Source organism: Rhinolophus sinicus, chromosome 8, assembly GCF_057876585.1.
Source record: "Rhinolophus sinicus isolate RSI-liver-muscle chromosome 8, RSI-T2T, whole genome shotgun sequence".
Taxonomy (NCBI): Eukaryota; Metazoa; Chordata; class Mammalia; order Chiroptera; family Rhinolophidae; genus Rhinolophus; species Rhinolophus sinicus.
In genome coordinates this window covers 72,269,107-72,294,643 of record NC_142508.1, presented here as the reverse complement: position 1 = coordinate 72,294,643, position 25,537 = coordinate 72,269,107, and the positions used below count along the sequence as shown (strand labels likewise).

The window sequence follows — 25,537 nt, the reverse complement described above, 5'->3', positions numbered from 1 at the left end:
GCTCTTATCAAAAGGAGGTAAGAGATGCATCCTTAAGCAATTGTTTCAATGTGGTCAGTAAGGAGTATCCTGCAGTTGTGAAAAGTGTGTATCCTTGCATGATTCTGGGTAATAAATAGCTTCTTGAAGTTGGAGAACAACATTCTGGACTTAAGAGTCACATATTAAGTCATCCTGACTCGATTAGAGTCCACGTCTTCCAATACCCCTGAAATAGTCCATCATGGATGGTGCAGAAACAGCTGGGAAGGATCCCGTGGAGGGGCAGGCAGGGGCTCTGCACCCTGCCCTGCAAGCATGAATTTGACCCCTAGCTGCAGAACTTGGGCATTCAACCTCTGAGCATAGTGGGTGGGCTGGCTCTTGGCTCCCACCTGCTAGCTCTCAGGAAGCCACCCTCCTCAGTGGACATGAAGGGTGGGGTCTTGGACAGCCCTTGGCTGGACTGTAAGTTCCTGTCATTCTCGGCTACTACAGACTCAGCTCCTACAGGCACTAGGTGCTCAATAGCTATTTGAACAAATGATACCTTTCTCTCCCCTCTCCCCTTTCAGCTCCCTCTTTCCCTCCCCGTCCCTACCCAAAGGTGCCTACTTTCTAAAAGCTGTGTTGACAGGGAAAATGGTTCTCCCATTTCCAAAGGTCTCTGCAGGGAACCAAGGCAACCCTCTCCCCAATAAAACCACCTTGCTTTCAAATCTCTAGACAGTGACTCCTTTCTGCATTGGCCAGGGAGATTGGACTCAGGGGTGCTTCCAGGCTCTTGGTAAGGGGAACCTAAAACCTCTTATGACCTGAGAAAGAATTTGGCAGAGATAACCCTCTCCCAGTGCTCCAGGGTGGAAAGCAAACAGGGTTTTTTCCCCCTTTGTCATTTCCTGTACTCTAAGAAATGAGAGGAATGCAAACACTGAGGGAGTTGTGTATTTAAGCACTAGGTGATAAAAAGATTTAGCAAGAACGGCAGGGGGAGATAACGTTGCCCCCACTCCTCCTTCTCTGAGTCACTTTTCCTGAAGACCATCCACAAACGCCTGGGCTCTAGCACCCTAACTCTCCCAACTTCATTTCTTGCTCCTAAATCATTCTATCTCCACGTTCTAAGCCAAGGCATGCATTATTAACTCGTCCTCACTTTTTTTTCAACTTCTCCATTCATTTCTTCCCATCTGCTGCGAATTCTAGGTGTCTGGATTGGTTTTATTGACTTTTTTTTTTTCCTGTACAAATGTAGTAGAAACCAAGAGTGGAAAAAGCCCCCAATCCTACCACCCTTATTGTCATTGGCCCAGATTTTATTTTTGATACTTGACTTTGAGCAGACATTATTTCTCTATTAAAGAAAGATAGTGTGTAGCAATGGTTAAAAATGGGTTTTGGAGCCAGGGAGTTCCTGGGTTTGAACCCTGGCTCAGTAATTTCCTCTGTGCCTCAGTTTCCTCCTGTGTCCATGGAGTAGTACTAAAGCCTACCCCATTGGCTTATTGTGAGAACTGAAGAGCAGACACGGGATACCCATAGCCCAGCATCTGGCACACAGACAGCATTCCACAGACACCAGCTGCAATTACAGTGGGAGGCAGAGCGCATAGAATGTTCTACTTTGTTTTTTTCTCACTTAAAATCATATAATAAGCATTTTATGAGTTACTTTTTCCTACTACGGCCTGTACTTTTCTGAACTTCAGGCCCCAGACGGGAACTTCAGGTCCCATTCAGCGTTGGGGTCCCAGTGTCAGGGGACACACCCAGCAGCGCTCAGCAGAAATGACATGAAAAGACTAATTATTTTAAATGGCTGCATGGTATTCCACTGAACAGGTCTGCCCCAACTGAGCTGGCCATTCCATGGGGTCAGATCGTGAGTAGCTCCCATTTTTGCAGTTTTATAAATAACATTGCTGCGACGTCACCCCGCTTTCTCACACACAGCCTGTTCATTCCCTGGGAGGGGCGGGGATGAGAGTGGGGTTGTTAATTTCATACACATCTTTCTGAATAGTCTGAGCATTCTTTTTTTTTTTTTTTTACGCTTTCTAAACATGTTGCCAGATTGTCATCAGGAAGGGCTGCACCAAATTTATACCTTACACTGTCACTCGCAGAATTTTTGAGAACTACTTTTCGTACTAATTTACAGTTTTTCTCTTAGATATGGAATTCTTACCCCGGCTGGTTCCCCTGTGAGGCATGAGACATATAAAAAGACATCTAAGCCCTGGCTGTCAAGGGAAGAGAGTGTTTGGTTGCTTTGCTGTGTTTCTGTCTGTTGGGCTAGGCAGGGCGGGGCTGAGAGCACTGAGTCAGCGAACCCCCTCCCTGTCTGCTTTTTAGGCCCCCTGACACCTTCCCAGGAGGAACATCTCCGGCCCGGGAAGATTCTGTTGGGGGCCATCAGCATTACTAAGCTCTGACACCAGCCTGACACTTCCTTCTGGCTTCTTGCAATAAGTCCATCAGTCATTCTGGGGAAGAGACTTCTTCAAGAGGAGTCTGGCATCTGCAGTCAGCTTTCAGTTCCCGGGGAAGGCTGGGGGTTGGGGGGAAGCAGGGTGTGCAGAAGCAGCAGCCAGGTAATGGAAGCCGTGTGTTCCCAGGGAACTGCAGCTATAGTTCATGACCACCCCGCCAGCCGCTTGGCACTGCCACCGTCACTCAGCGAGGTGCTGCGGCAGCCCCGGGGCCTCTCCCCCTGACTCTGGTCTTCCTCCTCTGAGGGTGGCCCTTGTTTGCAAACAGCCAAGGGAAGTTTTGACGCTGTTGATTAACCAGACTCCCACAGCTCGGGGTTCTTAGTCATCACGACAAGTCTCAACCTTCTGCCTGCCCTGCCAACGTCACCGGCTTCCAGGTGATGGGGAAGAAATGACTAGGATTTCCATAGTTTCAGTGGCTTCCGTTCCTCATTTCAGTGGGGAGGGGAAAATCTCTACCCATCCCAAACAACTGGCATGTACAGGGCCTGGAATGCCAGGGTAGGACATTAATTCGATTTAGCTTGGATCTGCTAAGGGACAGCTATGTCCTAAAAACTGGACTAAACTCTTTACATACAAGATTGCCTTCGATTTCATTTAATTCTCACAACAACATATGCAGTAGATATTATCATTCCCATTTTACAGACCGAGAAGCTGAGGTACTAGGTTATAAGAATGGCTAGGGGGAGGCCTACAAATAAGTAGCAGCTGTGGGAAGGCTTGGAGTGCCGGAAAAAAGGTGGGTAGTCCAGGCAGGAGCTGTGTTCCCAATCACTGCCTGACCTTGGGCAGACTTCTTCCTCTCTCTGGGCCTCCTATCCCACCCTGGGTAAGTGAGGAGGGTGGGCGGGTGACCTTTCCAGCACTAAAGCAAGTTGGAAGGGATGACTGTAATTCTGAGATTCTGCTTGCCGAAAGCCTGGTCCAAGGGAGGGGTCTTTCCAGCTCAGTACCTGGGGCCCTGCCTTCACTCTGTACAGTGGCTTCACAAAGAAATGCCAGCACAAGAAAGGAGATCAGCGGTCGCCTGGGGTGGGAGGGGGATGGGGAATGACTGCTAACGGGGTTTCTTGTGGGGTGATGAACTGTTCTAAGATTAGATTATAGGGACAGTTGCACAATTCTGAACATACACTAAAAACCATTGACTTGTACACTTTAAGTGGGTGGATTTTGTGGTATGTTAATTATATCTCAATATAGCTGTTTGAGAGAAGAAGGGAAGGGAAGGAAAAGGAAAGGAAGGGAAGGGAAGGGGGAGGAAGGAAGGAAGGAAGAAGGGAGAAAGGAAGACCCGCACAGAGGTTGGGCCAAAGCTGCCTTTGCAATTTGCTTCCTGGGAGTGGGCCCTCAGCACCCAGCCCTGCCCCAGTCATCTCTCCTCTGAGCACCCAGGCTCCAGAGCTTGGGAAAGGTGTGTGAAGACACCCAAGAAGCAGGTGATGGCTCCAGATTCTGACCAGAAGTGATAGGATTCCCTGACCTCCTCGGGCTGGGAAGAGTGCAAGGAGGGGGCATTGATGACAAGAAAACGGATGGGGTTAGGGAGGGGAGGGTTGTCAAGGAGGAGACCCTGAGAGTCAGGGCGAGGTGTTGCTCAGATGGGGAGGCCCTAGAAACAGAGTATGGCCCGGAAATACCGGGCTGGCCAGGGGCTCTCTCAGTTGTTGGAAACATCATGGCACTCCAGAAAGTGTGTGTAAGAAAAACCTGCAGCTTCTGAGAAGACCCCACAAACCAGTACAGCTGAGTTCTGCTCAGCACCAGTGGGGTCACAGATGGATGCAGCCATTCCAGAGGAGAGGTCAGCCCAGACTGGACTCTGAGTCAGGTGCCCAGGTGCAGGGGACCCAAAATGAGGGCAAAATTGACCAAGAGGCAAGTACTCACTCCACTCCTGCTGTTAGGGCAACTTACTGTTGAAAGAGGAGAATCCCAGAGAGTTCTGAGTCACAGCCCACTCCCCCCGCCCTCTCCATACCTCCTTGTGCCTCCCACTCCACAGAGGGAAACCTCAACATCCTCATAAATGGCACCCCTAATAATAATAGTTATTATTATGGATAATATTCATTAAGCACTTCCTATATGTTAGGTCCTTTATGTATAAGGTCTCATTTAATCCTTACAGCAACTTAGAAGGTGAGTATCATTATTATCTCATGTTACAGATGAAGAAACTATCACTGCTCTTAGGACTGCCACCATTATCGTTGCTGTTCTTTCTTCTGCCACAAAGCCTAGCATGCAGCAGATACTGAAATCCTCTTTGTTAAATTCAAGTGTGGATGAAAATGGGAGGGGACTTGGATGGGCAGAGTTCCACCAACAGAGCCCTATACTTGCTCATCTTGAATGCTCAGGGCTAGCTAGCCCTGTCCTGGCTGGAATGATACCAACTGTGGAGCCTGACGCCAGCAGACAGTCGAGGCTGGGGACCTGGGATGGTCTGTATTCACTTCTCCCATCAGCCCTGTCTTTACCCACAAGTAACAGACTCTGCCCAAACGAGCCCTGCAATGCTCAGAGCACCACGGCGAACAGGCCTCTTGGGTAACTGGTGACCAAGGCTCTGTGAGTCCTAGGTGGCGAACTGGGGGCAGAATTTGTGCACATCTGTAACCAGAATCGCTTTAGGGTTGATTTGGTCAGCTCAAGGCCACAGGGACAGAATGGCCCATGTTTCTGTGTCTGCACCCCAGTGTTTTCTAGGACTCCACTCCAAACATTTTTTAGAAGGCCTACGGGCTGCTTGCAAGGTTCTTTGCCCACCAGCCCCACTGGCTGAGCTGGAGTCACATCAGTTCCTGGCCTGGACTGTTTGACCAGATACCTGAGCTGCCCACCAGGGAGGCTAGGGGTGCCCCTAAATGGGTGCTGTACCCAGTGATGGAAACACAGACTCTGTGAGTCAAGGTGAGGTGCACGCTCCTGACAAACCCTCCATTCGGCGCATGAGAAGAAGGGGAGAGTGGTCTACCATCTTTACGCACAGTCTGGCTTGTCCCATGGCAAAGTTGCCTGGGTTCATGGCGTCTATTTTTCTGACTTACCACAATGTCCCCAAGGCTCCCAGACTCCTTTCCTTGCCACCCAGCCACACATGCAACGCTTGGTGCCTGGATTAAGTCTGTGCTCTGTGGTGAGCTCTGCCCCGGGGCCCCAGCATCTGTTCACAGGATGAACACAGCGGGGCTGCCCTGCCCAGCAGACAGGCTTTTACATCCTTGAACTTCAGTCAGGAGTCCTGTCCCTTTCCCCCCTGACGCCACCTTGGCCCTGATGTAAATGAGTGGACATGAACAGGAAAGGATGTGGTCAAAAACTCTTTCCTGCCCCTCATAGTCAATCAACAAATGTGCCTGGCACTGTTGGGCAGAAGGGAGGGAGTGAGCCCTCCACTTCTGAGAGCTCCTCAAGTCATCAAAATATTCCCATTTACGGGTGAGAAAACCGAGGCCCTAAAAGACGAAGTGGCCAGTTCAAGGAAAATGCCACAACCAGCTATTCTGAGGTCACTTCTCTTCACTGCCCACACTTACCTGAAACTCACACCATGACACTCCTCGCCCCAAACCACACTTACCTGAAGTTCACACCATGACACTCCTCGCCCCAAACCCAGAAGTTGCGACAGGCCCCAGAGGAAGGCTGGAAAGGGAGTCAGATCTGTCCACGAACGCCTGAAGGATCCCCCAGGCCTTTCTTTCCCTCCTTTCCTTGTGAGAAAGGCCTCAGAAGACCTGCCTCTGGTCTCTTACCAGAAGCTGGGCAGAAGGCAACGGTTCTGCTGGCCACAGGGGAAACTCTGGGCTCAGAACTGCCGAAGAGAGTTGCAGCTGACGTTCCTCATCTGCCTGTTACAAAACCCCAAGGGACTGTGGAGTGACAGCCAGCTGCTCTAGGAGTCAGAGGAATGTTGTTGCCAGACAGGTTTATGAGGCATCTGCTGAGATGGGATCCCGAAACCAGGCCTGGGTTCTTGCCACACCAGGTGGCTCCCAGAAGGCCACCGCCACAGGGCAGTCACCACCCCTCCCCACAACATAGGCTCACGGAGACCAGCCCCCCTGCCCACCAAGCCTCAAAAACTGCCCCCCAGATTTATGGGAGCCAGCCACCTCATCCAGGCAAGGGCACGTGGAGACCATGGCCTGGGCAGCCACCAGCAAGGCTTGAGGTGAAGGATGTTGCAGGGGTTCTCCCGCAACCATGTCTGTAGCCATGACAACCTACCTTGAACCATCACTAAGCATAATTACAGTCATATGTCGAATAACGATATTTCAGACACCAATGGACCACAAAACGATGGTGGTCCAATAAGGTCACTAGAGGGGAAGGGGGTGGGGGGGTAGGATGAAGAGGGAAAAGGGGGTTAAATAGATCGTGACAGAGGAGAGTAGACTTTGGGTGATGGGCACACAATAGGGTATACAGATGTCGTTTTAGAAAGATGTACACCTGAAACTTATATAATGTTATCATTAACCAATGTCAACCCCAAAAAATTAACTTAAAAAATTATAATGGAGGTGAAAATTTCCTGTTGCCTGGTGATGTCATAGCTGCTGTAACATCATAGCACAACTCATTACAGGACGGTAATGTCCCAAGGCCTTCTCATTCACTCACCACTCACCACTCACTCACTCACTCACCCAGAACAACTTCCTGTCCTACCAGCTCCATTCATGGTAAGGGCCCCATACAGGTATTCATTTTTTATCTCTTATACTGTATTTTTACTGTGCCTTTTCTATGCTTAGATACACAAATATGTGTACTTACCATTTCATTACAATTGCCTACAGTATTCGGTACAGTAACGTGCTGTACAGGCTTGTAGCCTGGGAGCCATAGGCTATGCCATAGAGTCTCGGTGTGTAGTGGGCTCTACTGTCTAGGTTTGTGTAAGCGCACTCTATGATGTTTGCACAACGATGAAATCACCTAACGACGCGTTTCTCAGAATGTACCCCGTTGTGAAGTGGCACATGACGGTATAAGAATGAAAACAATAATACAGTGCTTACTACATGCCAAATACCACACTGAGCTCTTGTTCTGGTGCATGTATTAGTTTGCTATGGCTGCTATAACAAATTACCACAAACTAGGTGGCTTAAACAATAGAAATTTATTCTCTCACAGTTCTGGAATCTAGAATCTGAATTCAAGGTGTCAGCAGGACCATCTTAAGGCTCTAGGGATGAAGCCTTCCTTGCCTCTTCCAGCTTCTGGTGGCTGTTGGCAATCTTTGGTGTTTCTTGGCTTGTAGATGGATTACTCCAATCTCTGTCTCCATCTCCACATGCTGTTCTCTTCTCTGTGTGTCTGTGTCTCTGTCAAAATTTCCTTTTCTTCTAAGGACATCAGTCATATTGGACTAAGGCTCATTCTAATCTAATATGACCTTATCTTAATTTGGGTATATCTGCAAAGACCCTATTTCCAAATAAGGGCATATTCACAGGTTCCAAATGGAATATGAATTTATGCGAGGCACAATTCAACCCAGTATATCACATGTAATCCTCCCAAGAACACTGATACTGCTCTTATCCCCACTACTCAGATAACAAAACTGAGGCTCAGAGAGGTTAAGCAGCTTGGCCAAGGTCACACAGCTGGACTGGAACCCAGTTTCTCTGAATCTAGAACCCATGCTATGTTGTCCTAGACAGTATCCTCATCACCATCTCCTCACAGAGCCTAGTGGTTCAACGTCTGCAAAACTTCTCCTGGTCATTGTCACATTTTCCTTTTGCCACCACAAACTTGAGGGGCCCAGCTCGTGGTTTTACAAAGGAAACAGAGGCTCTGTTTATTAACTTGGCCAAGATCACACAGCTGAAGAGTGACAGTCTTTTGACCCTAGGTCCAGCACACTCCACTACATAGTTTCAAATGGGGGTACAACGGGAACATTCCAAATCTTTGCCAAACCAGTGGGGGTAATTTACCCAGCGTGATCAATGGCCTTGCTGTGTTTACTGATAATACCCACTTCAGTTACACCTGCCAAGCTCATAAAAGCTATTGTAAATCTGCGGCTTAAATTCACCTCCTCAGATTTCAGCCCCTCGTCCCTGACTTCTCTGCCAGCAGCAAAGCCAGCTGTTTGGGCAGTTAGAAGCAGAGTAAAACCAGGTCAGCAACCCATGTGGCCCTCACAGCTCACAGCTGAGCCTCCGAGCCTGGGCAGCAGCAAGAGATACAATCACCACTGTTCCTTCATCGCTTCCGGTGAGAAGGGACACAGGCCACTGTTGGCTCTATGCCAGCAGGCTCCAGGCACGATCTAGCCTTTTCTGTTAATCTTCACAAGTGCCCCCACAAAGTAGGTACTATTGGTACTCCTTCTTTTCTAGAAGAGGAAACTGAGGCTCAGGCAAGGTCACTCTGCCAGCAAGTGGCCAAGCCCGGACTTGGTCCCAGGTCTGCCTGAGTCCAGAGCCCCAGTCTGGTTTGCAGGAAGGGCATTCAGGGAGGGCCAGAGGCTGCAAGAGTGCTGCTGTGGTGAGAGCATGTACCATAGAGCATGCAGGGGCCGGGTGGGCTGGAGGAGGATTTGAGAGAGTGAGGGCAGGACTGAGGACCAGGAGGCCAGAGCCAGCCAGTGTGCTCTGAAGCCATGCAGGGCAGGGAGGACATAACTGGGCCCTGGCAGGAGGGTGGGAGCTTTGGGAACCTCCTGTCTGAAACCCCACAACAACCAGAGAGTCTGCAACTTGTAAAGGAGACCACATCTCCTTTCAACTTTAAACGTGTCTGTGGCTTCCCATGGAGCTTACAACCAAATCCCAGCTCCTTACCTCGGTAACAAGGCCCTGGAGGGCTGCTCTCAGCTCAGCTCCAGCCACACAGGCTTCCTTCTTGTTCCCCCAAACATGTGTTTGCACTTGCTCTTCCCTCTGCCTAGGATGCCGTTCCCCAAGTCTGTGCATGCTGACTCCTCATCCTTAGAATCGCAACTCAGTTGTCCCTTCCTCGAGTGGCCTTCCCTGGTGGGCCCAGTTATTCTTCATCGAATCCCTCTGTTTTCTGTTCTTCATAGCATTTACCACACCTACAGTTGCCCTGTTTATTTATTGTTTGCTCCTTAATTATCTTTCTCCCAGGAAGACGCGGACTTTGTCTTGTTCCCTGCTGACCCAGCTCAGTGCCTCCAATGTGGTAGGTGCTCAGTGGCTCTGTGGTGAATGAATAAATGAACGAATTCAATAGAAATACAGCAACTCAGAGAAAGACCAGGAGAAGACTGGGCTGGCAGTTATAATGTGATGAGAAGGTAGACTGAGAGCAAGGTCCGAGTGAAAGCTGCTGGGGAAATCCTGGGAGAAGAGCAGAGAGGAGTGTCTGAGCCATGAGGGGCTGCCTGGCCGCAAACAAGTGCAAAAACAGAAAGGAGGCTGTTTTCTCAAGAGCCGTGCAGATGAGACCTCCTGGCCAATTGGCGGGCCTATGAGACCTAGACAGAGAGGCTGGTGAGCGCTTAAAGGTTACTTGTCAGGGTGACAAGTGAAAGGTAGACCCCAAGGTATCCTAAGCCCATTCATTCATTCATTCATTCATTCATTCATTCATTCATTCATAGGTATCAAACACCTGTTAAATACAGTGAGTGAGGAGGACTGTTCTGGAGGGGGCAGAATGGGGGACAGGGATGGGGACATGGTAAAGGAGGAGGGTCTGTCTGGGGCTGCTGGGCCTCGAGCCAGGAAGACTTCCTAGAAGAGGTTAACCAGACCCCTTAGAGGGTACTCAGCCTCAGGCTGCAGCTCTGGGCTCAGGCAGGAGGCAGGAAGGGGAGCCGGGTAACAACCTGATGTTTCAGCTACGACCTCAGCCATAGGGACCAGAGCAGAGAGGGTTTCGTGGTCCATGTCCTGCTCCACCAATCACTGGGACTCAGATGAGGAGGCAGGGGTTTCCAGACTCAAAGGTGAACTTTCACCCTATAGTCCTCTGCGTGCATTTTCTCGAAATCTCTCCCAGGCTCGGAATGGTAATTGCCACCTTGTTTCTTGTAGCCTGGGGAAAGGGCAAGGGTCAAACAGTCTTATCTCTATAGGTGACTGGGGGCAGTGCTGGGTAGAGAATAGCTGGCGACCTGGACAACAACCTCCTGACCTCAGAATTCCAGAAGTCAAAAGAAACAACACCTGCAAATAAAACGCCCAGGAGATTCCCCAGGACACAATGGCCCAGTGTTTAGGAGAGAAGTTTCTGGGGTTAAAATCCAAGCCCACCTCCCACTGCCTGAATGATCTCAGATAAGCCCCTTGAACTCCCTGAGCCTGTTTCCTCATTTGCAAAATGGGGACAATCATATCATTTGTCCTTCAAAGAGTTGTTGAAGAGATGAATGAGATACTGTATGAAGAACCTGGTACACAGTTCCGCTCAATACATGGTAGCACTTATTAGGGGTCAGTTATGTGCCAGGCACTGTCAGAGGGTCATGAAATACAAAGAAAAACTCAGAAGAAGCAAAGAACTGTTGCAAATCAAAGGCGATTAAAGAGAAATGACAATTGAAGGCTATACCTGAGCTGGCATTTCCTTTTGCCATAAAGGATATTATTGGGACAACTGACAAAATCCCAGTATGCTCTGTAGATTAGATAGTATTATTGTTTCAACATTAATTTGCTGATTGTGATCATTGTACAATGGTTATAAAACAAAATTTCTCGTTTTTAGAAAATGCGTACTGAAGTATTTAGTGGTAAAGAAGCATCATGCCTATAACTTACTCTTTAAGCTCAGAGACAGAGATAGAAAAGGATAAAGCAAGTGTAGTAAAATGTAAAAACTTGAGGGTCTTGGGGGAGGGTACCTTGGAATTCTTTGTACTACACTTGCAACTTTTCTATAAAGTCTGTAATTATGAAAGATTAAAAAAAAAGAAAAGAAAAAATAGGAAATGCAGGGTTCGTTCCCTTGAAAGGATACAGAGAGTCCTGGCATGTCCCTCTGCCAGAAGAGAGTGTGTTCCTCTGTTGACAGGCTACCAGGGAGGATTATCAGCTGTCCCGGTTTACCCAGGACTGTCCTGGTTTCAGCACTGAAGGTGCTGCATCCTGAGAAATCCTGCAGTCCTGTGTGAACAGGGATGCTGGGTCCCCTACTTCCAGGCAAACCTCTCCAGGAAGATGAACACTGTGGGAACACGATGAACCTCTGCAGGTCGTGAGCCTCGCCACTGCAGGGGTCCTCGAGGCTGCGTCATCGGCCAGGGACAGGGTTGCTGTGAGCAGACAGAAAGCAGGCTGGACGTCTCATCCCACCCACCAAGAGCTGAGCCAGCGACTTACTGGCAAAATGAGGTGTTCACCTCAGAGAACAGGATTTCAAAGTGGCCAAGCGGCCCTTTACCTGGATCACCACTGAGGTCCCTGAGTGGAACGAAGCCAATGGTGAGGCCAGCCCCATCCCACCTCTTAACCAGTTCCTCACTTGGCCTCAGGCAAATAGTTAACCTGCATCTGAAGCCTACTCAGCTATCGCCATGACAGGAAGCCAACGTGTGAAGTGTGCATGGGTACCAGGCTCTGGCCCTGTCAACAAGGCGTTTCATGGCCAAAGAATGCGTCCTACAACTCAACTCACCCCAGCCCAGCCTGCCTGGCAGGTTGGTGGCTGCCTGGTACTGGCCCAGGGGCGACCTCCTGGGGGACTTCCCTTCTGAGTGCTGAGGGGCAAAGTCACCTCTGTCACCCTCCAGTCCCTTTCTTCCTGTCCCTCCCTGACAGAGGCCGAGTGTCTGTGCTACAGCCCAGCCCCCCAGCCTTGAAGGGCTCTGAGCAGGGTAAATGAGGTTTGCACACAAGCTTTGAGCTCTGTCCATGAAAGCCCCAGATACTGTGATTATGGCGAGGATATGAGCTTGCATGCGGCAGACTATTAAACACCGTGCAAGGAGGACGCCACTCCATTTAACTCTCGTGGCCACTGTGGGTCAGGTCTGAGTCAGGCCTTGACCTCGGCCACCTTCTTAATTTAGAGGCACAGCAGCTGCCCACCCAAATTAGCTGTCCCTTGTTCAGCCTCAGTCTCGCCGTTCACATGCCTCTCTCTGCTCAGGTTCTTTTGAAAGTCAAGTTGGCATGTTGCCCTGCGGGGTTGTTTTCTTGTTGGACTGTTTTTAAGCCACACAAGTTCAAACGGCACAAACTCTGGTGAAAAGAAAATCTCCCCCCATCTTTGACCTCTGTCCCCTCATCTGCCTCCTCTGAGACAATCATTGCAACCAGTGGCTGGCAGATTCCCAGAGATAGTCTCCATGTGGAAACTCACATGAAGAAACACCCCGTTCCCCTACAAATGTTAGCACAGCTCACACCCTGTTCTGCACTTGCTTTTCTTAGCTCACCCTCCTGGAGAGCCCTCCACATCTAGTCGTTTGCAACTACAAACAATGCTTCCAGTGATGTCTTTGTACCTGGATCTTGGCTCTCACAAGTCGTCATAGGTATTTTTAGAAGTGGAATTGCTGGCATGATAGTTTTTAAATTTGGGGGAGGAACCACGGACCCCTTTGAGAATCTAAGGAAAAATAAAAATCCTCTTTCCAGAAAAAAACCCTATGCAATAGTTTTGCATTCAGTTTCTGGAGGGAGGCTCACAGTCTCCACATGAAGACGTCTTCGTATGGGGGGAAAGAATATGTGTAAGACAAGTGCATCTGACCATCACTTTGTGTGTATGTTTGATTCAGTTGTTATACAGGAAGCAACCCGTGATTCCGCTGACAACCACAGACACAGCCAGCGGAGTTCAGTTCAGATTCCAGAAGTCAGATTCTTTATCACGCTCCGTTACCAGGGTACATACCTCTCACAGCCGTCATGCTCCTTGACCTTGTATCTCCAGAATGCGGCTGTTGAGCAGGAGTGCTGGGCAGGACTGCTCCCCACAGTGGCACCGAGGAGGCGCTGGGGCCCTGGGCCCTGCTGGGGACCCTGTCTGCAGCTGCCGCCTCAGGACTCTGAAACCAGACTCTGCACCAGGAAGGCTCGAGAGCTCACACGCTCAGTTAGGTATTAATATTTTATGCCGCAGCCAGTAAGAACTTAGGGTAACAAAAGTCTCTTCAGCAAAGCACACTATACAGAGAGCACAGACTGCATCACCACTCATTCAGGGTCCACGTCAGACTAAAGGGATCCAACCCATGAGAGTAAAACTAAAAGGAAACATGTGCAAACAGCCTATGGCTGGTCAGCCTAGTGTCAGTGGATCGGGGTCTAACTTTGGTGCCTTTGGAGCCAGGCGTTTCCCTGGGGCCATGGCCACAGGCTACATCTTGGTGTCCAGCTGGCTCTAAGTCTAAGGGCACTGACCACAGTGAAGACATGGCAAGAGCTGAGCCAGAGAACCAAAGACCCTGGCTGACAGTCTACGGGCCACTCACCTGGAGCCTCACGCAGGGCCATTTCCATAAACCCAGAGCTGAGCCAAAGAACCACCGGTGCCTGGCACACCTGTCACCCCTTCCCTTCCTTTCTCCTTTCCTCAAGTCCCTGGAGCTCAACTCTCTCCAGAGCTCATGCTGCCTGTAGGATACCTCACGGGGACATTCAGGACTACAGCCTCCATGGTGACAGGGCCGTTTTCTGAGGCGGAGAAGTCATCAGCCTGGGGCTTGGCAACCATGAGGCCATGGATGGTCAGAAACTCCCCTCTGCTCCCTGAGCTACAAACCTCCCAGTGGGCAGAGAATGTGTCTCTCACACTCTGGAGAGGAAGGCACTGAGAACTCCCATTCCTGGAGCCCCACGTAAGTTCCAAAAGGATTGGTCCTGAAGGCCAAAATCATTTAGCCATCTGCGGCTTGTGTACCGAGAAAAAGATACCAAACGTCTGCTGAGCAGTCATTACATGCCAGGTAGCAATGTAAGCATTTTAGATGTATTAACTTATTTATTCCCCCTAATGACCCTTTGAGGTAAATTCTAGGATTATCCCATTTGGATTTGCACCCCTTCAGCCATGGACCCCGAGGGCCTCTCCCCGGAGCCGCTTCCTGAAGGAGACTGGAGGAAGACAGACCTCCATGTCCCTCTTCCTCCTCACGGCCTTCATCCTCATGATGGATCCCCATGTGTGCCTGTCACTGAGCGAGAGCTTTACCTGCACCATCTCATGTCATCTTTGCACTTGCCTGTGAGGTAGCAGGTATGGTCATGCCCCTTTCCCAGGCGAGGATGCCGATGTGAAGCAACCTGCCCAGCATCTCAGCGCTACAGCCAGGATTTGGCTCAGAGCTGTGCCATCTCAAAGGCCAGGCCCTCACCGGGCGCTGCACGCGGCAGCCCACGTGCAGACAGGGCCATGAGGACACAAAGTGAGTGGGGGAAAAGCCAAGGAGGCAATGTGGGCGGCAGGAGGGAGGTTTGTGACAAAATCTTGTTTTGTCTTTGCCAAGGAGATCTGCTTGTAATTGTCTCCCTGAGGGTGACACCCATGAAGAGACAGCCTGGAGTGGGGCCCAGTGGCTCTGGACTGGGGTCTGATCCTGGGTTCTCCTCCCAGTTCTGCCCTGATAGATCTAGTCTCTTCACAGGCCTGGGCAGAGGGCAGGCTCTACCGACCCTTCTGGCCCCTCCTGTGACACAGGAACGGAAAGCAGGGCAGACAGCATAAACCTTTACCCAGTGGCCTTTCAATACATGCCTGAGAAGTAGCCCACCTCTAGGGGACGCACTTGGCCCCCTCTACAGCAAGCCTTTCACCCCCCAGCAGAGGGCGCTGACAGAAACACTGCTGACTGAGCACTAACTACATGCCAGGTGCCATGGCACTACTTCTATGCAAGCCACTTGCTATGGATTAAAGCACTGTCATTACACCCATTTTATGGCTGAAGAAACTGAGGCTCAGGAAAGCCAACAACTTGCTCAAGTTCACCACAAACCCAGTAAGCACAAGGCCAACTCATCCAGTAGGTGCAGTAGGCACTGCACAGGGCCTACAGTACTTTTAGGGGCCCATGAAAATGTTTTAATGTCTCTTAAAATTCAGAAGGAAAATAAACTTCCAGGGTGAAGAAAAAATTTTAATATATAAGATTTAATTTATAAAAGTATATTTTTATAAGTACTATAATATATTCATCTTTACACAAATGCAGTGGTGAAATATATTTTTAGATTTTTCTTTTTAGTGGAGGAAGGGGCTCAGAAAGACAAAAGCGCTTGGGCTCATGAAAATCATCATACCGCCCTGAGTAAGCAGAACTTGAACCCAGATCTGTTTTCCTCCAAAGGCCAGGGCTGTCAGAGAAACACCCAGCCTTTCCCCGTGTCAAAGGAACACCCATGGCAATCCCGGGAGCTGGGTGTGTACCTGTCCCTGGGAGGGCCACAGCCAGAACAGCTGCTCGGCCATGGACACTCGGCCTGCTGGCCACTATCCCTGGTGGGCAAGCTGCCTGGGCTCAGCTCCTGACCTTCTAAGAAGCCACTGGAGCATTGGGGCCACATTTCAGGGGCCGAGTCATTCGTGGGGAGAAGGTAAGGAACAATATGAGACACTGGACGTGCCTGCCTGGGAGAAGCAGGAAAAGAACGACAAAGATCATCCAGGGAATATTCCAGCGTCTCTTCCTCACCTGAAGGAAAACAATAGATGGCCTCCACTGACCGTGGGAGTTCTACCCTTGAAAGTCCAGGTATGACCCAGGTGGACAGTGAGTCCTGGCTTGGATGTCACATAGACCTGGGTTCAGGTCCTCACTCTGCTATTTAATTTGCTGTGTGACCTTGAGAAAGTTACTTTAGCTTTCTGTTTTCCCTTCTGGAAAATGGGGACACACACACACACACACACACACACACACACACCCCATAGGGTTATAGTGAGACTTGTCAGAAATAAAATGCTTTCTGCAGAGAGAAACAGTTGCAACTAGAAAAAGCCAGAGGAATATTCTTTTTTGGGAAAGAAAAAAAAATTGATGCCCACATCTCTAGGGCCTTGAGTAACTGTTATGCTGTGGGCTTGCCCATGACATTGATAAATTTGGAGAAGCCACCAAAGCCGCCATCACTGAGGCCACACCATGAGGTCAGCCTCCTTTGCCCTCTAAGTCTTTGAGGGGGCAGTCGAGACAGAAGGTAGTCCTTATTAATGAAAGGGGTGCGTCGAGCCTTGCAAATCCAGGATTACACAACGTCAGGCAGAAACTGTGAAATGAGAGCAGAAGTCTGAGGCATGAGCCACCCTGGGGTTCCTTTCAGGTGAGCAGGTGAGCCTGTCTACCACCAAGCTCAGTGCTATAATTAGAACCACATCTGCTCACAGCAGGGAGGCTGAAACTTGTGAAACAAACAATGGAGTTTCTCAGGGGGTTCAGAACAAGCTGGGCAGGAGGCAGCCTTCTTGGATGACAACCCCTCCCACCCCGCCCCAGCACTTCCCCCTGAGCTCAGCTCAACTGCACTGTGCACACAAATCACCTGGAATGTGGTTAAAATGCTGCTTAAGATTCAGTGGGGCTTGAGATTCTGTACCTCTGACAAGCCCTGGGGGGGTTGTGAAAATAAGGATGGAACTAGTGTTTCCCCTGGTCCCACCGACATCCGGGGCTGCCCTTCACCAGGGAGCCGAGGGAGCCCTGGGCATTTGCACTCCAGAGCCTGGGTTTCAAAGAACCCGCAGCACTACTATAAACTAGATCCTCATGGTTTCTTTTTTGGGGGGTGTGGGGAGGGTTCAGGGGAGATGGGGTACAAAATGAATTAAATGTAAACGTTTGTGGCAGGATAATTTACTGAAATGTTCATTTTTCCTCCCAGCATGCCCACTGCCTCCACTCTCCTGCACACACCCCTTTCAGGCAGCTAGCAAGATCCTTTGGTGCTGTCTTGCCACAGAGATTTTTAAATTACGCACGACTTAGTGTAGTCGTCAGATGCTTTCCTTTTAAAAAACCGAAGGCTCTGGATAAAGCTGAATCCTCTCCCATCACCTCTTCTCCTAATCACCCACCTACCTTGGGACCCTCCCTGCTCGTGCTTATGGAGAAGTACTTTAAAAGAGGGAGTTTTGCAGAATCATCTTTGAGTGCCTTTTCTTTCCTTTTACAAAACTATAAGCCCAGGGGCCCAGGATGGGGGCAGGGACAGTGGCTCCCCTTTCCCATCTTGTGCAAGACGTCGTGGTGGCAGGAGTAGTGATGGGCCAAAGGCAAGCGTGGAGGCCCTCAGCCTCCCCATCAGCTCCACCAGGACCCTGTGTCCCCTAGTTCTTGCACACAGACAGCTTAGCCATAACAGTCTGGGGTGAGGTCCAAGCACCCTAAGGTGATTCTTTGCATAGGGGACAAGCCCTGCAGTGGGGAGCAGGGCTGTGCACGTGACGGAGGTAGCAGGGCAGGGGTGGACCTCAGAGAGGAACTTCCAGACATTTTCCGGGCTCCTCACCCCAAGCTCACTCCACCTGGAAGTGGCCCCCATAGACACCCCTCCCCTCGGGACCCAAAGGCTGGGACATCCATGGTGTCACAGCATCAGAAACCATGACATTAAAATGCAGAGCCCTTACTCCCCATTCTGGTGATAGCTGGGAGGGGGAGGCGCCCCAAAGGTATTGCAAAGGAATTTATGGCTCCCCCTCTTCAAGGGAACTTGGGGCCAGAACTGGAAAGCATCAATAGCAATTTTTAAAGTGGTGTTCTGTCCACTGCACATTACTTAACGATATTTAATATTTAGGAAAGCATTTACCACTGTACTTTTAAAGTAATACACGTCCTGTGGTTTAGAAACACATTATCAAATAAATTGATTAAAAAATTACTAAAGGTTACGATCTCTAAAAAAGTCTCTTAGTGTTGTTTCTTAGTGGCGCTCTCCATGTTTCAACTATCCTAGGCCTAGGAAATATCAGTTTGTCCCTGAGAAAACTGTGCTCCCTGACAGTATTTCAACATTAAAATATATCTGTATATATTTATTTATATACATGTATTATATATACATATATTTTTAAATATGTGTGTGTATAGCAAAGGTTACATACATTATACAGCCCATTCATTACTCAGTAAAATATTCATCTTGATCTTTTTTTTAGTGCTAAATTTCTGAGATTTCTGTAAAATAGTAATAGTTTTAGCTGCCTTCGAGAATGGGTGTCTCTACCACACTCTACCCTGCAGAAGCAGCAATAAATGAGCAAGCCTCAGCCCTGCACTCTCACTGCTGCCCAGTGTCCTTCGCCAAGAACACAGATCTAGGAAACAGGAGGAGATAACTACCCGGGGCAAGAAAACTCAGCATAAGGAAAGCATCCCACAGGCTTCCTTCTTTCAGATTTCCTCTTTGCAGAGACTCCCTGGGTCCTTGCTGAGACTCTCTGCCCTGTGAGTAAGAACAGAGGACCATTCCTTCTTTTGTTCTGGGCACACACTTGTAGGACAAATACTTCCTCTTCCCCCAAGGCCCATCAGTCATCACCAGGTTTTGACAACAGAAACAAACAAAAACCTTCTTTCAAAAACAAACTCAAAGATACAGACAATAGAATGGTGGTGATCAGAGAGGGAAGGGGGAGGGTAAAATGAGTAAAGGGGGTCAAATATATGGTAACAGAAGGCAACTAGGTTCGGTGGTGAGCGCACAATAGAGTATACAGATATCGAATTATAATGTACACCTGAAATTTATATAATGTCATTAACCAATGTGACCTCACTCTAAAAAACTAATGCAAAAATAATAAAAGAATTTTAAGAAACAGAACAAAATTGAAAAATACCAAAATCATATCAGCTCTTTTCTCAACTGGCAGAAAAAAACTATGCACGTGTGTTTACTGCAGCCCAGCCTGCTCTGAAAATGAAACTGGAATGTGTCCTGAAAAGCAGTGAAGACACACACGTGCAAAGTTCAAGCACATAGTCTTCTGAGTATGACAAGCTGACAATACAATTTCCCTTTGTGGATTTCCTGAAGACACCAACATCGATACAGTAAGAGCAATCATCTTTTGGGCACTTCTTACATGCCAGTGTTTGTGATGACAGTTCCCTAAGCGATCAGAACTGGTAATGTACTGTCGGCCAGTTTCATAGACTAACAGGGAGAGTAAGTGACTCAAAGTTTTGCGCCTAATAAAACTCAATTCCCACCCTGACACTGGTCTCTAGGCCGTTGCTCCTCCCCCTGCTGCAGAGTGAAACCCAGCCCCGCTGTGTGCGTGGGTCACTCCTCTTAGGGAAACACAAAGTTGCAGATATTTTCTCAGACCCTCCCCACCTGCCCAGGGAGGAGTAAAAGCATTATTTTCTCCTGATAGAGAGCTGAACCTCCCACTCAGGAAGTTGGAGAGCTCATGAAAGGTCAAGAAGGAAGTTACATGGTAGAGTTTTGCTGGCCTTGGGCTGAAAACTCTTTTATCTCATTAAGTTACCCCAAAAAAGTCTCCAAAAGAACACAAAAATGCATACTCTTGCTCCAAAAGCATTCTCCCAGTTTTCACCAGTCCTTAAAAGAAGCATCAGACACTCTCCTAGTCTTTACAAACCAGTGTGTGTAGTGTGTGAGTTCTTGGGAGTATATGAGTGTGTTTTGAAAGGATGACAGAGTTGGGGAAGGACTCAACAACAGGAATTCAATCAACTCTGTAGAAAACAAAACAATCACAACACTGGACATGTAGCAGCAAACATGAGATTGGGTTGCCGTAGCAACCATTTAATTGACATTTTCTTCAGTTCCCCAGCATTTGTTCTGGGCAGGTATGGGCAGATACAGACCCTGAGGGATGTGTGAGGATGAGGCTGTGCCCATTTGCCACAGTCAGTGTTCGTAACTGGGGGGCCCTAGGAATTGGGGTCTTGGGCACAGAGAACCCCATGTCTCTGAGCATCCATGCCAGGCAGAGCGTCATCACTGTGTGACAGAGCTGGAGGCGATGCTATTCCTGAACTTCCTCATTGTACAGATGGGACACTGAGGCTCAGGTGCAAGGTCATGCACATCCACTGACCTCTAGTAGCTATTGCACACTGGCTTGCTGAACCAGGGTCAAAAAAGAGGGGCTCGGGGTAAAACAAAGTGACTAGGCAGCTTCGCACAGCCTAACTCCATGGGCAGGGCAGGGCCGTCTTTTACCTTCCCTAGGATTAGTCGTTTTCTGCACCAAACCACACATTGCCAGCCAATCTGCCACCAGAGGACAGAGAACAGAGACGTGAGGGAAAACGTCATCCTCAAGCTCGGTGATGGGAGGTGGAATTCAGTGCAGATTTACTTACAAGAGCAGCTGATATTTTAACTACAAACCTCCTCTAAGCAGCTTCTGAGATTTGGCATGTGTGTGACCCAGGAGCTGTATACAGCAGTTACCGAGACAGCCCTGGCTGGGTCCTCGCAGCCTCGATGCACATGGAATGCTAACACACCCCTGAGCTCCCAACACGGCCACCTGATTACAGCCCTGCCCAAGCTTGTCTGCAGCAATTTCTCTCAAAGGCGAGGCTTCATGGTATCTGCTACCCAGCGTCTGTAGACAAGCAGTGTGTGGAAATCACAGCTCCGTGTGGGAAAATAGGAGCCGTCAGCACATCGTTTTCATGGGGGCAGGAACATCTTGAGGTGGAAAATACTGCTTTGATGACTTCCCCGGGAGGAAAGAACGGGCTAAAATTGCTATGAGGCTGCAGCGTCCATTGTTTAAAAAGCAAAATGCTTTCCAGAAACCCATTGAGCTTAGACGGTATCATAGGTCTACTTAATCCATTTCTTCACAGGTTTGGCCACTGTCATCTCCGCTTCTGGAACCATGCCTGTGTCTTATCACAAGTTTCATCATAGAAAGAGCTGTAGTGTCTGTGTGCGTGAAAACCAAGCAACAAAAAGGCACCACTGTGTGTAGATGGATGAAGCTCTCGGTGGAAGGGTGACCTGGTTGAAATGGCCTGTGAGGAATGTGAGGGAGGCCTGAATAGTCCCACGCAGAGAAAAAACTTAGTGGGCCTTTTCCTAAAAACTGAGAGCAGCATTCTGGAAAATAACCCTTAGTTGGGGTGGTAATCCCCCCCACACCAAATGTTAAAGATTATTTGTAATTGTCTCTGTAACTGAAAGGCCGGAAAAAAAAAATCCTATAAATTGGAGACCTCCTCCATTGTCATGCCCTTGATTTTATTTTAAATTCCATTGAAATTTATTGTGAAGCACTTCCCGTGGTCTGAAATGTAGGCATTTTGGCTAATATTATTCGATGCTTTGTACTTGAATGTAATCAAACTATCAAGTTTATTTACCCAAGTTACTCAGATCTAGGTGTTGGATTTTTTTCTGGATCTCAAATTCCACGTACTTGACCAACTCATATTTGTCAGTTTGACTGTTTCTGTACTATTTTAAGCACTTTCTTTTTCATCACCGTCGTTTTCCATTGAAAACGCCACTGTTAGCTGTCTAATAGACTCCTTGAGTTGATTCCTCTGACTGGATTGTCACCTCCCCAATCTATTCTTCCCCAGCTTTCCCAGTCTCAGTCGATGGTCACAGTTGCTCAAGTCAAAATCCTAGAGCGAGTCCTCCCACTCCTCAAACCCACACCTCAACCGTTTGCAAGTCTAGTGGGCCCTACATGCCGGACAATGGCAAACCAGACCACCTCCCCCACCCTTATAATAGAGGGCTTCAGAAGTCACCTCTCTAGGCTTCCTGTGTCTATCCCCTAACTGTGTCCCCGAGCCATGAGGCAGCCAGAGAGACTTAGTATAAAAGTATGACCTACAATATGTCATTTTATTCAGTCTTGCATTCAACAAATATTTGCACACTTACTCTGGGTCAGCACTTTCTAGACCTTGCATTCTTATCACGGAAGAAGACAACCAACAAAATTAAAGAGTGAAATGTAGAGTGTTAGCAGATAAGAAGAGCCGTGGAGAAAAATAACCCAGAGAAGGAAGACTTGGAGCGTGGTGAGTCGCAGAATTCATTCCAGCCCTTTAAATAGCGGGTTGCAATTTTAGGTGGGGTGGTAAGGGAAAGCCTCACTGAAAGGGGCATCTGAGACCTTAAGGAGGTGGGAGGGTGATTCATACCATACCTGGGGGAAGAGTTACAACCCTCTGATGGCTCCTTATCACATTAAAATAAAACCCCAGTTCCCTACCCTCGGTCCCTCTGTTCTCCAGCCACATGGGCCTCGCTCGGTCTGTCACCCATGCCAGGCTCTTTCCCATTTCAGATGCTCCACTGTCTGGGCTAACCCATTAACACGCGCACACACACACACCTGGGAAAGGATTTCAATCTGAAACGGAACCAGAGGATATGAAATGGAGACTGTCCCACATGTGCCCTCAGAAGAATAGAACTTAGGAACGGAGACTGATTTCCCATAAACGCCTGATTTGCAGAAGACCCGGACTTCTCTCCTGACCATGGACATCCACCAAGAATCTCTTCCCATCCTCAAGCCAATGAACATTCTGCTTGGTCTCTGGCCAGACTTCCCGCTCTTTATACTCCTTCCCGTAAATACAGCCCATTCCAAACCCTCAACGGACTCCCCTATAGCTTGCTACATGTGTTCCCCGCATTTCAATTCCTCTGCTATTCCTGAATAAACTCAATTTCTGGTCACTCGAGTCTGCCTCAGTTTATCTCTTTATTTGGGTTGACATCCCCACACCCTCATTCTCCTTTTCTCAAGCTGGCTCCTGTCCATCCTCAGGTCTTAAAGATGTCAGCTCCTCAGAGAGGCCTTCCCTGACCACCCCAGCCTCCCATCACCTGCCCTCTTTCTGTATTTTATTGTTACCATGACTCATATCACAGTCTGAAATTATCTTGTTTTCTGTCTGCCTCCCCTACCAGGTGTGCAAGCTCCAAGACAGAGAATCGTGTTGGCCTATTCACAGGCTGGAAAAGGGCCTGGTACAGAGCAAACATTCAATACATATTTGTTGAGTGAAGAAATCAATCAATCAAGTAGAACTAGATAATGAACTTGTAAATAATTAATGCAATCCAGAGCAGCAAAGTGGGAATCACTCAAAAACTAATCTCAGGCTCTGCCATTTTATCAATAAGAACAACAACAACAATAGCAATAAAAAAAATCAATAATAATTCAATAATTGTATTTTATGATCCAATTCAATAAAACAGTTTAAACAACACAAATAACTCAGGCATTAATTCAAAGCCCTTGGCATTTACTATCTCTTCTCAACCTCATGACAATCCAATGAGACATAGTCTGTTATCCTCATTTCAATGGGTCCAAAAACTGAGGTATAGCAGATGTTCTGTGACTTGCCCAAGGTCACAGAGCCAGTTCGGGGCAGAGTCAGGATCCTAACAGGAGGCCACACATCTGTATTCAAATTCCTCTAAAGCAACATTATAGAGCTGGTGTAAGAAAGGTTTTCAAAAACAGATTACCTCACAGGCACATTGGGAGGGTTCAGATAATAGGGTTTTGGATTCATTCTGAACTACTTGAAAGAGACCCAACCACAGTATAGTCAGAATGTGAACATAAATAACCATTTATTGAGCACTCACTGTCAACCAGGCCCAGGGTTATGCACTTTACATGCATTATTATCCCCAGTGTACAGATGAGGAAACTGAGGTACAGAGCAATTAAGTAACTTCTTCAAAGTCCCATGGCCAGGAAGTATTCATCTCAGCCGTGGCTGCACAGATATTCATCACAGGAAAAACCTAGCACTCTGGGTTAGACCCGGTCATTTGCCAGGAGCTTCTGAGAGTATAGAAGATACTAGAAATGCCTAAATCTGGCAACTTTCAGACATGCTTACAAGACTTGAAGGAAAAACTCCATACTTCATCCTGGAGAAGTTTCTTTCCTTTATCTAAAGGCACTGTGAACTGTGACCCCCCCCCCCCCCCTTGGCAAGGTCTGCTCCTTACCTGTAAGCCATGGACCGTTGTCTCTGAGACCAGGATGCTTCTTGGGGAAGGGGTTTGGAGTTTGGCAGGAACAGCTCCATTGGAGGTGCCGGGGCCAAGCCAGTGCCAGCCACAGGTCTCCTCCTGGCCTGCACTGGGGGGTGTCTCCAATTCTCCCCTTCGTCCCCTCCACAGGGCCCAACTCTTCAAGCTCAGCCGGAGCAGGGCTGGAACCAGGAACATGGCAGCCATGGGCTAGCTCATGCTGTCAGGTTGTGGGAACAGAATCTTCCAAACTGGGGCCTGCAACGGTCTGTGCCCCAGAATTTTCTGCTTGGTTCACCAATTCCTAGCTGGACCAGCAGTGGCTTTGGTTTTGAACAAGGCAGGCATTCAGTCTTTAGTCCAGCAATTAAAAGGCTTTGAGGACAGGATCCCCTTTAGTTTCCAGGGCATGACCTGGGTCACACGCAACACAAGCAAAGGTCTTGAAATATTGTCCTCTGAGTTTTCTAGCCAGTGGGTCTCCTTTGCAGTCAATACGGTCTTGAGAAGAATTCAAACTGTTATAGCAGGGGAGGCAAAAATAAAGTTAATGAGGCTCCTGACATTCAACTGGCAACTCAAGATATCGGCAGTTGAACCTCTCCCCAAATTTTTCACCCCTCCCCAAATCCCGCGTCTCCCCCAGCCTTCCCATCCCAACTAATACGACAGCATCCTTCTTGTCACTCAAGCGGAAACTGCAGGCATCCTTGTCTCTTTCTTTCACACCCCACATCCTACCAGTGACAAGTCTGATTGGCTCCACCTTCAAATAGCATCTGGAATCTGACCACTTCTTCCCACCCCCACTGCGTCCACCATTCCTGCCGGGATGCCTGCAGTAGGTTCCCACTGGTCTCCCACTTCCAGCCCTTTATTCACTATCATCACTTCTCAGCTCAGCAGCCAGAATGTCCTGTTAAAATTAAAGTCGAATCATGTCAATCTCCTGCTTAGAACCTTCGATGGTTCCCATGGTCCCTCTGAGGAAAAGCCCAAGTCTGACAGCGGCCCTTCAGGACTCTCAGCTGCAAACCTCCCATTACTTTCTATTCTTCCACTCTGCTCCTGAAATCCACCAGGCACCCTCAAGGCCTTTGCACAGGTTGTTCC

At 48.6% G+C, this 25,537-nt stretch overlaps 1 protein-coding gene across 8 annotated transcripts in view; it reads right to left on the bottom strand.

Annotated features, from left to right (window-relative positions):
* KIFC3 (kinesin family member C3) overlaps positions 1-24,692 on the bottom strand; it is a 63,011-nt gene extending 38,319 nt beyond the window's left edge. For 2 of the 8 annotated variants that reach the window (XM_019754518.3, XM_088800336.1), the window contains exon 1: positions 24,401-24,686. In XM_019754518.3, the coding sequence (XP_019610077.3) occupies positions 24,401-24,631 (231 nt within the window). In that variant the 5' untranslated portion in view covers positions 24,632-24,686. Of the gene's footprint in view, positions 1-6,066; positions 6,089-9,298; positions 9,319-24,400 lie in introns of those variants that run through there. The other 6 variants (XM_019754534.3, XM_088800332.1, XM_088800331.1 and 3 more) reach the window with 6 other exon arrangements.
* Between the last annotated feature and the right edge of the window lie 845 nt (positions 24,693-25,537).